The sequence below is a fragment of the Saccopteryx leptura genome, chromosome 1 (genome assembly GCF_036850995.1).
Source record: "Saccopteryx leptura isolate mSacLep1 chromosome 1, mSacLep1_pri_phased_curated, whole genome shotgun sequence".
In the NCBI taxonomy this organism is placed as follows: Eukaryota; Metazoa; Chordata; class Mammalia; order Chiroptera; family Emballonuridae; genus Saccopteryx; species Saccopteryx leptura.
In genome coordinates, this window is record NC_089503.1 from 225,932,267 (window position 1) to 225,953,825 (window position 21,559).

The 21,559-nt window shown below is 33.2% G+C and overlaps 1 protein-coding gene across 3 annotated transcripts in view; it reads left to right on the plus strand.

Moving 5' to 3' along the window:
- Positions 1-21,559, plus strand: part of FSTL5 (follistatin like 5) — a 703,822-nt gene that overhangs the window by 243,692 nt on the left and 438,571 nt on the right. For all 3 annotated transcript variants that reach the window (XM_066387204.1, XM_066387223.1, XM_066387213.1), the window contains one exon: positions 6,867-7,115. In XM_066387204.1, the coding sequence (XP_066243301.1) occupies positions 6,867-7,115 (249 nt within the window). The remainder of the gene's footprint in view (positions 1-6,866; positions 7,116-21,559) is intronic.

Below are 21,559 nucleotides of genomic sequence, written 5' to 3' on the forward strand. Positions count from 1 at the left end.
AAATAAAGTCTATTAATTAAAAAAAAAGAGAGATAGAGAGAAGGCATTAAAAATACTTTCATAACAAAAAATTTTTTCAAAAGAAATAAAGCATAAAAATAATAAATTTAAGTAGATTTTAAAATTCAAACATTTAAATTCGAAAGCAATTTTCTTCTAGCACTCATGTGTTTCTATAATCATAACAGAAATTGCTATGTCTTTATCTCTTCTCGGTTTCCTATTAGCCATATGGCTGGTCTGACTCTAACAATCACCATTATTATGATATGAAGATCATCTAACCAAATCTACCCATCTATAATGTTTGATTTTTACTTAAATATTTTTATTTTCCTGTTTTAATATTTTTACCATTGTGTGAAAATAACTACATTATTTAAGAATAATCTAGCTACTGCTTTAAATAAGAAATAAGATGCTTTTAAAGTTTTGGATTTGTTACACGATCTGAAATATTTTAAATTTCACAGATGATTTTGCATGTGTCTTTCATCTCATTGTATAGAGTCATGTAATATGAAACAATTTTCTTTTATGTTTATTATTTTATTTTCTTATTTATTACCTAGATCAACATCACTTATAGGGAGGGGTGGCAGTTACAACTAAATATAAAAATGAATATCACTCAAAACATTTACAGGACGAAAGAACTTTAAAATATTTTGCTTTTAATAATCACAGTCATCTCAAAGAAGGTCTTAAATGCCATGTATTCAACTATGATCTGTGTGTGTTATCAACCTACTTGTTCATCTATCTACCTGATCTATCTGTAATGTCAAGGCAGTTCCACTTACTAAGTAAAATGATTAAATGAGATAAGTCACACAAATGATGAAAATATTTTTATCTGTTAAGCATGTAACCATACTTTCTATTCTAAGTCCTCAATAAGCTAGAGATGCTAAATTAATAGAGGAATTTTGGCTCCTAGATGGGACATGGAAAGGAGAAAAGTAATGATTAGGAAAAAATCTTTGTGTATTTTCTCACAAATGTCACAGACTGAGGTTGAAGTAAGTTTTGAGAATGTATCTTAGGTTCTTTTAGTATTCTGCTGTCATAATTAAAATAATTCTGCAGTTAAGAATATCAGTAAATGCTGTAGTAGATAATGATCTCAAATCATCAAACTTTTTAAAATGACACATCAAAATTCATCAATATTAGCAAAAATTTATTTTCATTAAAAAGTATAATTTGAATAGATGAAACTTAACTAAATCAATCCTTGACTCTTACAACGCCTTTATTTATATTTGTTTTTTTCTTCTTTTTTTTGTATTTTTTTTGAAGTTAGAAGCAAGGAGGCAGTCAGACAGACTCCTGCATGTGCCCAACAGGGATCCACCTGGCATGCCCACCAAGGGGCGATGCTCTGCCCATCTGGGGCGTTGCTCTGTTGCAACCAGAGCCATTCTAGCATCTGAGGCAGAGGCCATGGAGCCATCCTAAGAGCCCGGCCAACTTTGCTCCAATGGAGCCTTGGCTGCGGGAAGGGAAGAGAGACACAAAGAGGAGTGGAGAAGCAAACTGGAGCTTCTCCTGTGTGCTCTGGCTGGGAATCGAACCTGGGACTTCCACACACGGGGCCAACACTCTACTGCTGAGCCAACCAGCCAGGGCCTATATTTGCTTTTCTAAAAATAAATCTGATGGCCGAATTACATGCAGGAGCTTGCAGAAGTCTAATAGATTGTATGAAGTAAGACCGGAAAGATGATTCCAAATTCATTGAACTATAGATATGGTATCATTTAAACTGTCTTTCAGTAGGGACACAACTTGAAATCTTTTGGTAAGTCAGCCTTGTTTTGACTGACACACAAATTAGCAACAGGCAATACATGTCCCAATCATCAAAGGTCATAAAAATATCATACTGGGCTCAGTATTCTGCAGCATTGGAGTATTTACTTGAACGTCACTTGGCATGATGTTTTTGAGGACTGAATGTGTTTTTGTTACAGGCATTTGTATTTTGGATTTACTGTGGAGTTTTACAACTTTTCCATATGTGGGTACTGTAATGTTACCAAAATATTAGACTTATTTTAAATCAAAATAAATTATAATATAAACGTGAGCCTTTTTTTCTTCTCTCTTCTTTTCTTTTACAGACAAGGAAAAATCTCACTTAGTGAATACCTTAGAAAATTTTAAGTATATTATTTGGAAGTACACATTTTAATGTCTGTAAATACATTTCAATGGGTTTAACAGAAACTAGAATTGTCAAAGGCTGCTCTTTATTCTGATGTTTTTAAGCCAGCGTATTTTACATGCCAAATTCAGATTAAATGTTAATTCTTAATAATAATATTTGTTAACACATAGTCTATGCCAAGCACTTTTATTGCATCACCTCACATAATCTTCTCTACAACAATGTGATAATATGATTATTATTTTCTCCATTTATTTACTCATCTAAATAATACATTTATTTGTGTTCTCATTAGATAGGGAAACAGAGACTTAGTGTTTTTCTAACTTGCCTGTAATCATACTTGTAGTGACAGTTGGAATACAAATAAAGACGCTAATGTGAAAGTTCACTTTTTTAACTTTTATTTTTATTTATTTATTTATTTTTTTGTGGCAGAGACAGAGAGAGTCAGAGAGAGGGACAGATAGGGACAGACAGGAAGGGAGAGAGACGAGAAACATCAATTCTTCGTTGCGGCTTCTTAGTTGTTCATTGATTGATTTCTCATATGTGCCTTGACCGGGGGCTACAGCAGAGCGAGTGACCCCTTGCTTGAGCCAGCAACCTTGGGCTCAAGCTGGCGACCTCGGGGTCTGGAACTTGGGTCTTCCACATCCCAGTCCGACGTTCTATCCACTGCGCCACCGCCTGGTCAGGCCATTTTTTAAACTTGTAACCTGATATGAAAATAAAATAAAGGACAAAATCTTAGGGGAAAAAAATAAATTTAGAAAATCCAAGTTAAAAATAATATTGCATCTAGTATAGTTGCGGCTTTTTCTAGAGTATGTAAATATTAAAATTAAGAGAATTCTGAGTTGTCCAGTGGAGGTAAATTTAAATATTAGGCATTCTAGAGAAAGCTTACTAAATATATTTCTCAAAAATTAGCTTTTATTAGAAAGCTATGTTTTGACAAGCATTCTTGAATGAACACATTGTTTGTATGAAAGTAAAGATAAAGATGATTTATTAGTTCCTTCTTATTTTACCACTTGAATATCATACCCAAGTGGGGTCAGACAAATATAAAGTGGAAAAGCAAAGACTATAAAAGACTATAGTCCTATTCTCTGACCAGAAATTGTTTTGTTTTGTTTTTTACAAATCAAAGTTAACACAATGCTCACATTTTTTACTTTATTACTACTTATTTTTATGAGACAATACCTCAAATAACTTGGCACTTTATATCAATTATATTTATTGCTACTATAATTATTCCAGGTAGTTACCTCATCAGACTCTGGTTCTTCCCTCTCTCTGCTGTTAGTGTTTTAAATTCAGCATCAGTTTGTTTCTTACCCTGTCTATTCCTATTATCATCCTCTGAACTCCTAATTCATTCCTCAAACATAACTCAACTGTGGTTTCACACATTATCTGTGAGGTCTTACCTGATATAATCCATATCATTCTCCTCTGTGCCCCTAAAGCTGTGTCTTTCTACGGGGCCAATCTCAAATCCTGTCTTATGCCCTGTGTGAGCCACTAGAAAAAGTATCAATGACCATTCTTTTTACCCATTCTGTATCAACCTTACACATAAAAATAATTACATTTTATTAAAGTTTATTTCAATTTAGATTCACTTTAAATACCTAATTGATAGAGTATATTATATCAATAACTCAAAGAGAATATACTTATGATTTAGAATCTGAAAAAGACTATTTTTAGAATTATGCAGAATTATTTTACTTTGTGAATTGACATCTCTTATTTTTTAATGTTTTAGTTTTTTTAATTTATATTTTAGATGACTCAAAGGTATTTTTTTTCAATTTCTGTTTACTTTCAATATTATTTTGTATTGGTTTCATGTGTACAACTTAATGGTTAGACAGTCATATAGTTTATAATTGTTTCCCCTTGGTATTTCCAGTATCCACCTGGCACTATAGATAGTTTCTGCCATATTCTTAACTATTTTCCTTATGCTTTAGTTTACATCCCCAAGACTGTTTTGTAACTATGAAGTTGTACTTTTTGTTTGTTTGAAAGCTGGTGGAGGATTTTTGTAAACCTCTGAAGGCATAAAAATTATAAAATCATGTACTTGTTAAATATATAGCATTTTTGGCCCTGGCCGGTTGGCTCAGCGGTAGAGCGTCGGCCTGGCGTGCTGGAGTCCGGGATTCGATTCCCGGCCAGGGCACACAGGAGAAGCGCCCATCTGCTTCTCCACCCCTCCCCCTATCCTTCCTCTCTGTCTCTCTCTTCCCCTCCTGCAGCCGAGGCTCCATTGGAGCAAAGATGGCCCGGGCACTGGGGATGGCTCCATGGCCTCTGCCTCAGGTGCTAGAATGGCTCTGGATGCTACAGAGCGATGCCCCAGAGGGGCAGAATATCGCCCCCTGGTGGGCATGCCGGGTGGATCCCAGTCGGGCACATGCGGGAGTCTGTCTGACTGCCTCCCCGTTTCCAGCTTTGGAAAAATGAAAAAAAAAAAAAAAAAAAAAAAAAAAAATATATATATATATATATATATAGCATTTTTGTGGGAACAAATATTATTTTTTAAACTTATGAGATAGCAGGATATAAATGCTTGATTAAAATCCATTTAGCATGTTACCTCACTGAATTTATGTAAAAGAAATTTTTGACTTGTTGATTAGATTAATTTAATCTCGATTGAAACTTAAGTTCAGCATTAGTCATGGATAATTACTGACAGAAAGGATACATCTAGCTATTCAGTTATATAACATGAGTTTTCTTTTGGATTACATCTACATTAATTAAATTTTCTTTAATTATAGCAGCTATGTGCAACAAACAGCTTCTAGCTAGTGTAAAATAATTTATTAACTTCTCCAAAATAGCCAATATTCTAATATAAATCTCTGAACTGGAGTAAAGGCATTATGAAGAAAAATATTAAAAAGAGAGATATTAAAATATTAAGAGAAGCATCTCTAGGAGAGATGCTCACCATATAGATATAACAGAAATGACTTCCTTTCATAGTGGAGTATTCCTCAACTCATTCTGTGATAATAAAAAATAAGTTGGTTTTGATCATCTTAAATTCTTTAATTAAAAGCAAGAAAATCTGTGTTAGTAAAATAAAGAAAATATTAGATATAAAATTATACAAAATACACCTATGAGTCAAATTCCTATGTTATAATGGCAATCTCATTTTGAACCCTATAAGCATTAGATCAACTACTGGCTATAAAGATACTATAACTATACTATATATAACTACTGCTATAAAGATAAGGAAAATGATATTCCAAATTAAAATTGGTCATTACTGTATTATTATGATTGACAGAATTTTGGATTTTCTTTTTTAATGTACTACATTGCACATTAAAAAGTAATAATATAACGGCAGCAACATTTGCTCCATATCATTTTTTCATATCTTATCTCATTTCTTCTAAATATTTGCAGTCAATAATATGTGGCTTTAATAATAACATGAATATTTTATCTTTTCTCATCTATGAAAGAGCTTTTATAATTATTTACCTGGTCTTTTTTTCTGTATTATATTTATTTTAATTGTAAATTGGAATTTCAGTAAGTCAAAAATCCAGAAGAGTGATACCAAGTGCAACAGTATCATCATCACCTATAATCTCAGATACACAAATTTAGAGATGTACCCAGACCTACTGTCTCAGAAACTCTAAAGTTGAGTAGAGGCAGAATCTATGCTTTAACAACTTCTCTGGTGCATTCTATTGCATGCCAAACTTCAAGAACTACTGAATTAAATGCATTTTTCAAAATATCCTAAAATAGCTCAATAAGTCATTATAAGTTATTTAAGTCACACTTTTAGAAAGCTTTATTCAATAAATTATATTTTTTGTTTTAAATTTTACGTAATATTTTTTCAACAATTGGAATATAGTGTCAGAGAGTATAGTTTTTTTTTTTTTGTTTTTTTTTTTAAGTGAGAGTAGGAGAGTTAGAGAGACAGACTTCTACATGCGTCCTGGCTGGAATTCACCTGGAAACTGGCTGGGGTAAATGCTTTGCCCATCTGGGACCATGCTCGCAACTGAGGTATTTTTAGTTCCTGAGGCAGAGGCTCAACGGAACCATCATCAGTGTTCAGGGCTGACATACTTGAATCAATTGAGCTATGGCTTTGGGAGAGGAAAAGAGAGAGAGAAAGAGAAAAAAAAGAAGGGAAGGGAGAAGCAGATGATTGCCTCTCCTGTGTGTCCTGACCGGGAATTGAACTTGGGACTTCCACATTCTGGGTCAATGCTCTACCATAGAGCCAATGAGCCAGAGCCCAGATATTTTATACAATTCTAGGGGATGGTCTATCCCCTTTTTACAAATGGACAGTTTAGCACAAAGAAGTAATTTTTTCCAAGAATATAAAGCTAATAAGTGGTTGATCCAGGATTTGAACTCAGTTTAATTTTAGAGACCTTGTTCTATGGACCAAACTACACATTAGGGAAGAAGAAGAAAGCTCAAGGAGAGAAGGGGGAGGAAGGGAAGAATGACGGGAGTGTTCTGAAAAGGTTCATCTGCCGATTTTAAGTGTGTTCTCCACTGAGTACAACTGATACCTGATTGCCCTTAGATAGACAGTTTTTAAAATTTGAAACTTTGACAGGAACATATTATTTGGACATATAAATCAAAAAAACTTTCTGTTCTTTACCCTCAGGATTCCATATTCAGGATGACACTTTGGGATCTTGTGAAAATAAATATTGTGGTTTGGGAAGGCACTGTGTTATCAGCAGAGAGACAGGGCAAGCAGAATGCACCTGCATGAACCTTTGCAAACGGCACTACAAACCTGTGTGTGGATCTGATGGAGAATTCTATGAAAACCACTGTGAGGTGCACAGAGCAGCCTGCCTGAAGAAACAAAAGATTACCATCGTTCACAATGAAGACTGCTTCTTCAAAGGTAAATCCAGGGGGACCTAAAGGGTCACCCTCTCTATTTTTTTTCTCCTCTCAATTAAAGTTTTGAAATTAAAATTCTAGCATAATTTTTATATCAGCAAATGTCTGAAAAATGATAGGAAAAAAAAATGTGAGCTCAGCTACGCCAGTAAGCAGCAAGTGTGTAGAAATCTACGTGGATATAATTCGGAATCTCAGTTATGTGAACAAAGCTGGCCAAAATACGACTCAAATTTTAATATAGCTTACAGCATTGCACCAGATGGCTTCCCGAGCATGCTGTTGTCTTAGGGACATGGGGTGGTTGTCCAATTCAGTCAACAGGCCATATCCACCCAGAGAAAAGCACCTGGAGTGGGACTGAGGGAATAGTGAATGCCAAGTCATGTTGTGCTAACATCTCATTTCCTCTTTATTAAAAAGAATGGTTTCATTCATACCACATAATTCAAACAATATAGAACCCAGAAATGCCCACTATAATAAGCAAACAGGACTTAGAACCCATACTAAACTTATTTAGTAAATCTGAGACAACTGTAATTTAAAATTTGAAAGTATTGGTATTTATTTTCATGGTACACAAAATCATTGGTCCTTGTTTGTGGAAATGTACTGCTGACTTAATAATTTGACATTTTTTTAAATACGTTATATAAATAAATCACAGAACAGCTTCAGTGATTTATTTATGTTTAAATGTATTTGTTATTTTTGTTGTTGTTGTTTACTTGTCCTGGAGAGTATACTCTCTTGTTGACACTCATAATGCAGATTGCAATTCTGAAGTGTTAAATATATGGAATTTTTATTATTTGAATAGGTCAGTGATCAACCTCACTACTAATCCTTGGCTCTATTTCTCAAAATATTCCTGAACTATATTTACACTTAAAAATCTGTTGGGTGTCTTAATTCCTAGCTTAATTCATGCTCACAACATGTTGTTACACTTCATTTGCTCACCAATGAAGGTAAGTGACTATTAAACCTCGTCCTTTTTCAAATTTGCTAGAATACATAAAGTATTGTTTCTAAGGTGATGAAAGAAATTATGCACAGAGCTTTTAAATAATACAAATGAAATGCTGTGGCTACTAGAAACATTTTACTATAGAGGAAGAAAAAAATTAGGGGTAGTTTTCTTACCAGTACGACCTGTATGCATTTTACTGCGTGTTCAGATGATTTTATGAAATTAGATATTCTTCCCTGACAGAATGAACAGCTAGTTTGGTTTTAAGTTCAGCTGATCCCTCACTTCTATCAAATCTATTTTACAAATAACTAAATTTGATTTTATTAGCATTGTGCTTTACAGCACATACACGAATATTTTTTTCTATAATTTTGACCTGAGATGATGCAGTGGAAATTGTTCTATTTCACTGATGCACGATGTTTTAAAACTATGTAAATATATGCTATTAAGTTAATTTAGAATCATATTCTCCAGCAGAGATTTTTTCCAGCTGACACTAGAGAATTGATTATATGGAAATAGATGATATTATATACCACGTTAGAAAAAATCTGGTGTATTTAAATTTCTGCTTTATTGCTAGATGCTTAGGCATAATGGAACTCAATATGTAAATCAGCATGGAGCTAGATGAACTGGATATAGCTAAGAATGTTGTTGCCTTTCTTATGAGATTATACACAATGCTTTGAAAACTTTGGTCCTTCGGTCTTATACTAAGCATATTTATTAGGTCTGCAGTGGCTTCAAAATACTTTCTCAGTGTGTATAGTATTAAAATTTCATTTATTTTTCTGACTTAGTTAGCACATTTCCCGAGTCTTAACATTTGTGGGTCTGCTGTTTGTTGGCTTGTTTGTTTTGGTGTTTTGCCTAACATATATATCACCCATCAAAGGGTTTTATTTCAGCAGAGCAGAAGTAAGTATTAGAGTACAAAACAATAAATTGCCTGTCTTAGAAGTGTACAGTTGGCCAACTTTGGGGCATAAAAGAGGATTCTATATAGATGAAGGCCTGACATTGTTGTGATAGCTAAAATAAATTCTTGTGATTGTAACTTTTTCTGTGGAATTTCAGCTATTTATAGTTGCCAGTAATAGTTTTCACCAGTAATGGTGAAAAGGAAGAAACAAATTAAATCAAGTGTGGTTGGAACCAACCACACCTATTTAAGAATTGTTTTGTGGGATTTTTTACACTATAAAAGGAGAATTGTGTAGTTGTGACAGCAAGAGTTTGGTCAGCAAAGCCTAAAAATTACTTTATCTGGATCTTTTCAAAAAGAGTTTGTTAACTTCTGCTTTAAAAGATTACTAGTGCTTTAAATTCCTTTTTTTTAATTCATTTTTTAAAATGTTTGCAAATCTGTACTCTTTTGTATTTCCTTAGCTGTGGTGGACAAACACACATGATAAAATTGAATTGTAGAATACACACACCGATACACAAATGGATATAAGTGAAACAGGAAATTAATGAGAGATTACTAGATAGTATTGAAGTGGATATCCTGGTTATGATATTATATTAGACAGGGATTGGTAAAAGTAGGTTTACAGTTGTGAGTACATAAAACACAGAGTTTATTTTTGTTTAATTCTTTATAATCATTGTATTATTTTTCATATGAACAACTGTTGACTCCTTTTTGCCTACCTGTTTAGTTTTGCAAAATGTTACCATTGGTAGCAACTGAGAAGAGGATATATGGACTCTCTCTGTATTATTTCTTGTAACACATATGACTACAATAATCTCAAAATAAAAAAAAATAATAATAAAAAGGTAGTACTGAAAAAATATAGCAGAAACTGAAAACAATTTTAAAGAAAGTAAGATTTCTCTTTTTTATAATTATTTCAACTTTAAAGTAAGTTTTATTTATTTTATATGCTGAATTTATCAGATTTATATTTAGTATTTATACTTAAATATTTAAAATAGATTAAATTTGAAAAATAGATTATATTTTATAATCACTTATATTGATTCATTGTTTTAAATTTAAGATTAAAATCTTCAGTTAAAAATATATATAACTATATTTATATTTTATCTCTAAATATATTTATAATTCTATCTAAAACTATATATAACATTATTTTGTGTTAAGTATTTTACTACTTCTGTTATATGCTTAACATTTACTGTTACTGATTCTTAAATATAGACATGAATTCACTAAGAATTATCTTTCTGGTTTATGATTTGTACAACTCTAGCTAAAACATATAATACATCTACTAACATAACATCTTTCTAATTTTTTTTTCGTATTTATCTGATTACTAAAAAACCTGTCTATAGTGAGGTATACATTATTGTAGTATTTGTTTATTGGCATGAAATACTTTATGGTGATACTTAACACAGCATAATACTTTCTATTTTTATGTGATGCATTGTTATTTACTATGATAGTTTTGTCTCAGTGTCATTTCTCATCCCCACTCCCACCTTGAAAAAGGCTCGCTAGCTGCTGCGATCCCACGTCACTTATAATAGGTACAATTTCCTCTCTCCCTGACACCAGGTCAGTCTGTTACATACAGCAGAATTTACTTACTCAGAGTATAGATATTAGCTGGAGTAAGAAACTCAAGATGTAACCCATGCCAAATAGGGAATTAAACTTTTTATGAGAAGTCAATTGAATAGAAACCCTTTTGCTTTACTGTGCTGAGAATAAAACTGCCATAAAGGCAAATGTTCTGTGCACTTAAATGTGCATCACAAACAATAACAACTTGGGAAATATTGCTTTTATGGCTATATGTGTGCTCTTTGAATGAGAGCTGACATTGTGTTGTTTTTCCCTGGTATTATCTGAAGAGACATTCTTATTTCATTTTTTTAAATTAGTTGTCTTACTCTAACTTTTTATTTTCTTTAAGATAAGCCTGTAGAATTTAAGCTTAAACACTAGTCTACCAATAATATTTTAAAATATTTAAAATATATCAGTAAATGTAGTGTGCTAATCCACATTAGCTTTTAGATTGCATTTTCTTTTGGGGGGAAGGTACCTTGTAAAGCTTCTATTTTATGTGCAGTCTTTTATACATTTCATGAAACAATATCATCAAAACTATATAATTTTTTTATTTATTAGAATAATAAAACACTATACTATTTAGTATCTAAATAGAATAATGCATAATCATAATTCTATTTAGTATCTAATAGAATAATAGAATAATGCATAATAGAATAATAGAATAATGCAATAATAGAATAATAGAATAACATATAATTCTATTTAGTATCTAAATAGAATCTCAGTGGAGCTATAACAAAATTATTTTACTCCCCCACCCCCTAAATACAACTTTATTAACTAAGTTGGTTTCTTACTGCATTTAATTTTTGTCAAATTTTCCCATTTGTGACATATAAAAACTAAACTTAAATTTCAAATACATAGACTTATGTTAGTTGTACATTTTTATGTTATATCATTTTTCTTCAGTTTCAAGTTATAGACTAAGTATTTTAGTTTAATATTTTATTTCATATTTCTGCAGCTATATGAATATTTCATTAATAGTTATAAGCACAATAATCAGTAGTGACAGAAAAAATGAGAACATTAGTTCAAATAATTTGTCTTCTATCTTGAAGCTGTTTAAATATTGTATCAGTCATTACCTCTCACTGACACCTTCACTTATCATGTTTATTTCCTCAGTACCCTATTTTCAAATGCTGAATGTGATATTTATGTAACTTACAAAGTGAAGAACTTTTTTCAACAACTATTATTTTTCAATGTAGTTGATTTCACCTCTTTGGTAAGTTTTTTAGCAAAAACACAGTGATGCAAAACTTTCCATTGTTTGCACACAGATTTGCCTGCCAGTCCAAGGTTGAACTAAAATCTGTGATATGTAGAAATAATATTTAACCAAAATGTGATTATAGTTTTAATATGCATCCTGTATAATGCATTTATCTCTAATTCTTTTTTTTTTAATTTTAATTAAGTGAAAGGCAGAGAGGCAGAGAGACAGACTCCTGCATGCGCCAGACCAAGATTCACCTGGCAAGCCTCCTACTGGGTGATGCACTACCTATCTGGGGCCATTGCTCCTTTGCTCGGCAACCAAGCTATTTTCGGCCCTGAGACAAGGCCATGGTGCCATCCTCAGTGCCTGCGGCCAACATGCTCAAACCATTCCAGCCATGGCTGAGGGAGAGAGAGAAAGAGAGAGAAGCGGGAGAGGGAGGGATGAAGAAGCAGATGGTCACTACTGTGTGCCCTGACCAATAACTGAACCCGGGGCTTCCACATGCCAGGCCAAAGCTCTACCACTGAGCCAACCATCCAGGGCTATCTCTAATTCTTTTCAGAGTTATAACATGCAAAATAACTTAAAAAAAAAAAAGCCGGAAACAAATTGTCCTAACATAACACTGTGTAGTAATACTGGAAATTTCTAAATGTAAACTGTTACTTTGTTTCTACTATAAATCAATGACTTTCAAAAATCTATAATAATTTAACATAAATAAATAATTTTAAAAGCAGAGTAATGAAACAACTAATACTGTTTTTTTTAAAAAAAAAATACTTCCTAAAGATTCAGAATAATTTAAGTCCCAGATATATTTTCCTTGATGATTGTCATTCATTTAAATCATAATACTGTGCCTCAAAAGTACATAAGTGAAAGTGTAGACATTTATTTGTGAGTAACCCTTAAAAGATAGAGATAACAACTTAGTTATCTTTAGGTCAGGGAATCAAGAGGAAGATCATAATGTAATAGGCAGCCAAATCAAAATTTACAATTGAGGTCAGAATAATAAATTAAAGATCTTGGCGAATTTATAGAAAAATAATTAAAATGGTTTTACTCATAGAACAGTGAAGTAGAAAAGTTTTGCCAAAGCTGGATATTTTTGTTTGTTTTGATTTTAGATTAAGCTAGAATTTAACAGCACAGAAAAGCAAGGAGGAAGCTATAAGGTCAATTTGAACCTAATTGCCAATGCCCAATAAAAGAGATTGAGAAAATAGTGAATTGAATCAAGGTGACAAAAATGCCAGTGGTACAAGTTGTCTGTCTGTCTTAAACAATTCCCTGTGATTTGGAAATGGAGTTTAGAGTATTAATAAAATAAACTCAGCAAAAAATAAAAAATTATTTGAGAAGTCCCTTACTAAAATATGAAACATTTGGGGACACATAGATTTGGAAGTGTATATGAATATACATGTATAAAAGAATATTTATACAAATGCATATGCACTTAAGTTTAGTTAAATTTGAGTTCCTTTTAGATAAGCAAAGGAGGATGTCACTTATGCAGTTGGACATAAGTCAGAAAATCAAGGAGAGTTTGGAGCAGGATACATACATTTAGGAGTTATAAGTATATTAATAAAGAGACAAAGCAAGTTTACTCTATATAGTTGACATAAACTCTAAAATGAGTACACATTGGAAAACAGAGAGCTGAGACTACAACTCAGTTGTATTTCAACTTTTAAAAAGTCAGGAGTTGGACAAAGAAGAAGCAAAGGAAATAAATATTGGTCACCAGTAACAAAGGAGGAAAACCAAGACAAGGTAGAGAGATTTACAGAAACTAAGTAAGAAAGTTTGATGCAGGACAAAATGACATACTGAATTAAATGTTGCTGAGATCAGTATGATATGATGAGCGTTAGCAAATGATCGTTATATTTGCGAAGATTAATGCCAAAGTTAACTTTGGTAAAAATACGTAAGAGAAAACAGAGAAGTTGAGGAAGTGGGATAGCAAGAACAGAAAGCTCATTGGAAAAGTGTTCTCTGAAGAAGAGCAGATATGTGTGGGAATATCGATATATCTTGTAGATATAGGCACACATATAGGGTCAGGAGGGAGACATGGCAATAAGGATAATAAAACAGAGGGAGAAATTTACAGGGCAAGAAAAAGAGGAGGCAATTGACCAGAGCAGAGCTTTTAGATAGAAAGAATGCAATCCAATAAAGAAGGGGCAAGTTTGGATCGACTTAGGTGAGAGTATGTGGATTCAAACGGAAAGCAAAATAAGCACTTTCAGGTGCAGGTAAATGGACCTATTTCATGATATAAAAGTGTGTTGTTCTCATCATCTGGCTCCTTATATTTTCATGATGACATGAGAAATGAAGCATTCATTAAATTGACAGAAAAAAGTTATAGAGATTCAAGAAAAAACAAACAAAGAAAAGGTTATGAAATAATGAACAAGGAAAGAGAGAAAAGACTAAAGGGATATAGTAGGATTTCCAACAGTTTAAAAAAACCATATGATATCTCTGCTCATAAATTTAAAGTGAGAGGAGTCTTTTGTGGTTGTGTATTTTTTATAAATATAGTCAGCTGCTCCGATTAAGGCATTAAGAAGGTGAAGAATTGGTTTTAACCAGGACTTTTATTTTCCCAGGAAAGAATTATAGATAAAGAAAGAGTTCAAAGTCACATTTTTTATCTCTCTCAGGAGCAGTAAATTATGCAATCTATGCTTTATTATGTATACCTACTCTACTATTCAGAGATCGCCTGGTGGGTATCTTTTGCCTCAGCTTGCATATAGACCAAAATGGATTTCCCAACCATTTCTACAATCTGAAAATCATATTACTTATTTTGGCTTAAATTCCTAATGCTAACATTCAGTTTACAGCTGTGCCTCTTAGTTAAAATTTCCAGTAATAAAATCTGTTTAAATGAGTTTGTCAAGCCATACCTCTCCAAGCTATTTGGAAAGCACATAGGCCTAGAATAGCTGATTTATTTCAATAGTTTTCCATCTCTGTGATCAATTAGCAGTCATCATGATGGGCATAGTGACATAAGAAATTATCTGGAAACATATCTAACAATATCATTAATATTACTTCTATAGGGAAGCTGTAAGTCAGTGTTTTTGAGAATAACTATTGTAGGGAAGTTGCACTTTTACAAATGAAACTGCTTTATTTGGTTAAGCAAATTATTTAAAAGTTTGAGGCACTCAGGTATTTTCTACCCTAATAGTTTCACATTTAAAATGATTCGATTTATTTTATCTGTTTTAATCAGCCTGGTTCCTGATAATGTTGAAATATAATAGATTAACTTAGTGTGAATGTTTCCAGTACTGTTGGCATTTAATTCATTTTTTGAAACTTTTTTTTCTTAAAAAGAAAGAAAATGCTATTAAAAATTGAGAAAGATGCATGAGCATTTTGTGAATCTAATTGAGCATTAGTCTAATTAATTTAAAGCAATAATATTATATATGCTTGATTAATTCTAAAAATGCTCACAATTACATGCTTGTTGAAAGGCTTCAGGTAATAATTGATGTAAAGTAACTGGAGAAATAAAATACATGCATATGGGATGGTATGTATGTGCAAATATAATTTTTTAACTATTTGCTGATTATTTTTTAAAAAATTTATTTATTTATTTATTCATTATAGAGAGGGGAGAGAGAGAGTGAGAGAGAGAGAGAGAGAGAGAGAGAGAGAGAGAGAGAGAGAGAGAAGGGGGGGAGGAGCTGGAAGCATCAACTCCCATATGTGCCTTGACCAGGCAAGCCCAGGGTTTTGAACCGGCAACCTCAGCGTTTCCAGGTTGACGCTTTATCCACTGTGCCACCACAGGTCAGGCTATTCGCTGATTATTATTGACACCTATTCTTGTGGCAGACCCATTCTGAAGGCTCTATCTAAAGATGAAGATGATACAGTCCTTAACTTTCCCAATTGGGGAGAGTTGAGTAGCAAGACCAATCAATTAATGACCAATGGTGTTTTCCCCAGCGCTGGAAAAAAAATCTTGTGATTAGGTTTGATTAGGAAATGTACTTATGGTCAGGTGCATTGAACTCATTCTATATCAGAACAATTCTATCTGCCTTTTCTTGAGTGAAACCCATTTTTCCTGTAATGAGTAAGTGACACCATTGTCGCTCATTGTTGTTTATGGACATTTAGTGTTTACCCTTGGCAATTTATTATTACTGAGTATGAAGTCCAAATTATAGAGTGCAGAGATCCCTGAGAACCGTATTCAACAAGAAATGAGACAATCAAATTAAGAAAACAAGGATTGGGAAGTTAAAACTCAAAAGAAATATGTAAAGAAACAATTTCAAATTCTTATCATGCATGTTAACTCCAATAGCTTTGAAAGGCATGACGACATGTTTTTTTTTCTTTTTCCTTTCTTTATTTTTTTTATTAATTTTAATGAGGTGACATTGATAAATCAGGGTACATATATTCAGAGAAAACATCTCCAAGTTATTTTGACATTTGATTATATTGCATACCCCTCACCCAAAGTCAAATTGTCTTCTGTCACCTTCTATCTGGTTTTCTTTGTGCCCCTCCCCTCCCCCCACCCCCTCCTTCTTCTCCCCCGCCCATGGTAACCATCACATTCTTGTCCATGTCTCTGAGTCTCATTATTTTTATGTATTTACAATAACATGGATGGAACTTGATAACATTATACTGAGTGAAATAAGTAAATCAGAAAAAAACTAAGAACTATATAATTCCATACATAGATGAGACAACATTTTTTTTATAAACAGGCAAGGATCCTTTATAAGAGTTTACATCCTCAACCTTACTAAGTTTATTCTACCAACCTAGGAGATGCTGTTCATTCACTCTACTTTCAGAAAAGTTATGGTATCAGGTAAGGTGTAGTCCTGAAGCTAAGGTATACATATAAAAATCCTGAGAACCTAATGACTGTGTATGTGGAACATGGCATATTTTGACTGACTACTATAAAGAGGAGAAACAGTTTTGGAGATACTCATTTGCATTGGAGCTATCTGGTCATTGGACATTCATCTATTCCCAAACAGAATAGTACTTGAGAGCTCTAGCTTGAAGTAGAGTTTTTCTGCCTTATCAAAAGCCATAATTTATTTAATGAATCTCCTTATTTACTTATTTTCAAAATAGATATGTGGGTATAAGTTAATTATACAAGACACAACTGATCATTGTTTATTTTTCAGTTGAAAAATACTAATAGGCCTACATCAGCGAAACTTTTAGTGAATATAAAAGAACATGCAGTTTGGTATGAGAGTGTTTTCCAGTATTCAGAATAATAAATAAGGCACTTAGCTGTGATGACAGTCTACAAACATAAGAGTGTGATTTTGGGGCTTAATTAAATTTATGTCAAAATTACTTTCAAATCCTTGGAAAAATATGTTTGAATAAGATAGCACATGTTTTGGCCTTTAAAATTTTTAACAAGTGGAAACATTTACATGACATGTTGGCACAATCTGCATAGCTCAGAAACAGCTAGTATGCAACATACCAACAGCTTTGTTCATTAATGCCACAATAAATAAGCACACGGACTCATCTAAATTTGTCACTGTTGCCTCGACATCTACGGGAAGCAGAGGGGTGGGGGGGGTAGAAGTGTGTTTCATTTAAACATACTTATAAATATATGACAGAAAGATTATGCCAGGCCATTTCTATGTGATGCTAATTATTTCAACATCAGAATACTACACAAAACAAATATTTAAGTAGAAATTGTATGTAGATATACAGATACTACCTTATAAGCACAGGGCATAGAACATGGCTATATTTGACTCAGGTCATCCTAAATAATTAGAAGCTCTACTCGTAGTTATAGAAGATGGTTTGTTTCTCAGAGACAAAGCCTCTTTTCAGCCCATCCCCTTCAGCATTCCTCCTCATCCCCTGGCCCAAAGGGACCATTGCTGTCTGAGACTTGAAAGTAGTGGTCCTGACACAAATAAGTCATTACATTATGGCTTTTGGAAGGGACCACGGCATTGACCCCATTTATATTCCAATCTTTGACCCTGTTTCTTAAAAGAAGCTCAGGGGAGCCAAAGTGTTAAGTGCTTAAAAAGTAGCTTCTATTCCAACCTTATTTCCATTCAAATTAGAGTGAATGGATCAGTTTGAGCCATGGCCTTTAGCTTTTTCAAAAATCTATCTTCTTTTTACCACAGTGCCTAGCCTGAATCTTTCTGTCATTGTCATTCTCCAGCTGTCATTTCTTTCTAACTCCTTGATATTGGTGCAATCTCTTTACTTCATGTCCCCATCAGCAATTGGTAATAAAGAAAACGACGGTTCAACTGAATGATGTCAGTGAGCATTCCTAAGATCTGTTTGACTGTGGCTGGTTTCTTGTCATTTTCTTACAACACTTAGAAATGTCTTTTCCTCGGGATACTCAAATCTCTTCTCTATTCTTTTATCACACAATCTGTCTCTTATACTGACTCAGGAGTTTAGAAATTTTGAGTCTGAACTTATCATAGGTTTACACACGTGGGGCTCTAATATCAGAATTCCCATGCCAAAAATATCAGTTAAAACCTTGTCCAAAGTGGGTCCTGCAGAAGCTTCCAGGCTCAGCACAATCTGGAGTAGAAAAAAGCCTTTTTTGAAAACCAGTCTTTTCCTCATTTTTTTTTTTTTTTTTTTTTTTGGCATGGTTGTGCTTTGAATGCTCAGTGTCCTTAATAGTCAATAAATTTCAGCCGGGACTCTACTAGTCCACTCTATCATATGCCCCTTGTTTTGGATATCAGTGGCAAAGGTTATATTCTTCATTCATACCTACCTGTACATCCCCAGGGTCTTCCCATCAATAGGAGAAACAATGTTTCATTGTTTCTTTGCTTTATCTAAGCTACACATATGATAATAATCTTCTCTCAAAGTAAACGTGGCCTGTTAGCTTTATATTCCTATACAGTAGTCCTCCCTTATTCTTAGCTTTGCTTCCCACAGTTTCAGTTACCCTGCTGTTCAATCACGTTCCGAAGATATTACATGGAAATTTCCAGAAATCAACAGCGCCTAAGTTTTCCTTTGCCAGTCATTCTGAGTAGTGTGAGAAAAATCTCTCGGCAGGCACTCTGTCCCACAGGAGCTGAATCGTCTCTTTATCTAGCATGCCCATGCTTAGCTGCTCCCCACTGTTGTGGTATCACAGTGCTTGTGTTCAGGTAATCCTTATTTTATATAACAATAGTCCCAAAGCCCAAGAGTAGTGATGCTGTCATTTCGTATGCCAAAGGGAAGCCATAAAGTGCTTCTATTATGTGGAATTATAAAAACTCTCAATTTAAGAAAAGGAAAAAATTCATGCTGAGGTTGGTTAGATCTAAGATCAGAACAAATTTTCTATTTGTGAACTTGTTAAGAAGAAAAAAGAAATTTATGCTAGTTTGCTGAGAGAGAGACCACATTCTCATAACTTTTATTACACTGTATTGATATAATTGTTCTGTACTGTTAGATATTGTGGTTAATCTCTTATTCTGCCTAGTTTATAAATTAAACTTTGTTATAGGTATGAATGTATAGGAAAGAAACATATAGATTTGAGTACTGTCTGCGGTTTCAGGCATCCACTGTAGGTCTTGGAACATATCTTCTGCAGATAAGAGAGGACTATTAATAAAAACAAGCCATACAAGAGAATCTTCCTTAAACAGAGAATGTTGGTGATGTAGTCATAGCATCTTTAGGTAAACATACAAACTCCCGTTGTTTCTGACCGAACATCACCTGTTACACATGAAGTTGCATTACAGATACATGTTATTGTTCACTAAAATTGTCTGTGATTCTTGTAATTAAATTAAATAATTAACAAAAAATGCCTGACTTGTGGTGTCACAGTGGATAAAGCATCAACTTGGAATGCTGAAGTCTCCAGTTTATAACCTTGGGCTCTCCAGGTCAAGGCACGTAAAAGAAGCAACTACTACAAATTGATGCTTCCTGGGCTTACCTCACTTTCTTTCTCTCCCTTTTCTCTGTAAAAGCAATAAACAAAATATATTTTTAAAAAAAGATTAAAAAAATTTTTAAAGCAGCTCTAATATGAAAGAATATCTTCCATATAAGGATTGTTATTTGACGAATATGTTTTTTCTAGTTTACTTTATTATAAGGTAAATTTCTAATTATTTTATGTTTTTATTTTACACATCTTAATATAGGTGACTTATTTTTATCTGATTTTCTTATAAAGTAAATTTTATATATCAGTGTGATTAAAGCACTCAACTTGCTCATTACTGTGATAGTCATACAATAAATGTATAATAGTAAACAAAAATTAATTTACAAATATAAATTTAAAAATAGTAATGTATAGGTACATGTATACATATTGATATAAAACTTGAACATTTACAATAACATTAGTAATCTTTATTTTTCTAGATAGTATAACAATAGAACAATGACTTTTTTTTTTTTTTTTTTTTTGTATTTTTCTGAAGTTGGAAACAGGGAGGCAGTCAGACAGACTCCCGCATGCGCCCGACTGGGATCCACCCGGCATGCCCACCAGGGGGCAATGCTCTGCCCATCTGGGGCGTTGCTCTGTTGCAACCAGAGCCATTCTAGAGCCTGAGGCAGAAGCCATAGAGCCATCCCCAGTGCCCGGGCCAACTGCTTCAATGGAGCCTTGGCTGCAGGAGGGGAAGAGAGAGAGAGAGGAAGGAAAGGCGGAGGGATGGAGAAGCAGATGGGCGCTTCTCCTGTGTGCCCTGGCCAGGAATCGATCCTGGGACTCCTGCACGCCAGGCCAACGCTCTACCACTGAGCCAGCCGGCCAGGGCCTGAACAATGACTTTTTTAGAATAGCATTTCTGTTATGCTTATGTGCCTCAAAACTTGACTGGCCAGAAGTGCAGTGATTTTAACATAAAGTAACAAATTATATGAACAGAAATAGTAACATGCATATTATAGTCAAATCATTATTACTTTAACATTTTTTTTTCATTGAGTAAAAATGGGTGTGTATTTGGGGTTTTATTTTATTTTGTTGTTGTTTTTCTAAGAATAGCATATAAGCATTCTTTATGGTCTGAATTTTTGCTGTATACCAAACATACCTTTACTGCTAAGAAAAAGAAAAAGAAAAATTTGTGTAAACTAAACACTATCAGTATTGCTTTATATAAATAATTTACAATGAAGGAAATTTTCAACAATAAATTTTACTTATTCTGTGAAAAAGATGAATAAAATATTTTAAATAATTAGATCTAAGCATTAATCAATAATGGGTAAAATTTTGAGATAACAAACTTATTTCTAATTATCAAATCCTAAAACACTTGAATAAATTAAATTGTGAGCCACTCAAGGAATGATTTTCTTTAATCCTTAATTGTGTTTTAAGACACACAATCATCTCTCCTATGTTGTGCACCTGCAATTTCATGCTGAGATTGGCATTTAAGTACCAACACCCATGAATTTGACAGCTTCTATCAGAATATTATTTTTTGTAAATTTCTAAGTTAACAAATCCATAAATTCTAATGATAGTTAAAAAATATTTAAAGTTTTATAATTTGAGTTTATTTTAAAAAATAAGTTTTATTCCATACAGGACTATTCTAATGCATTTTAGGACATTTCAAGAAATTTTTCATT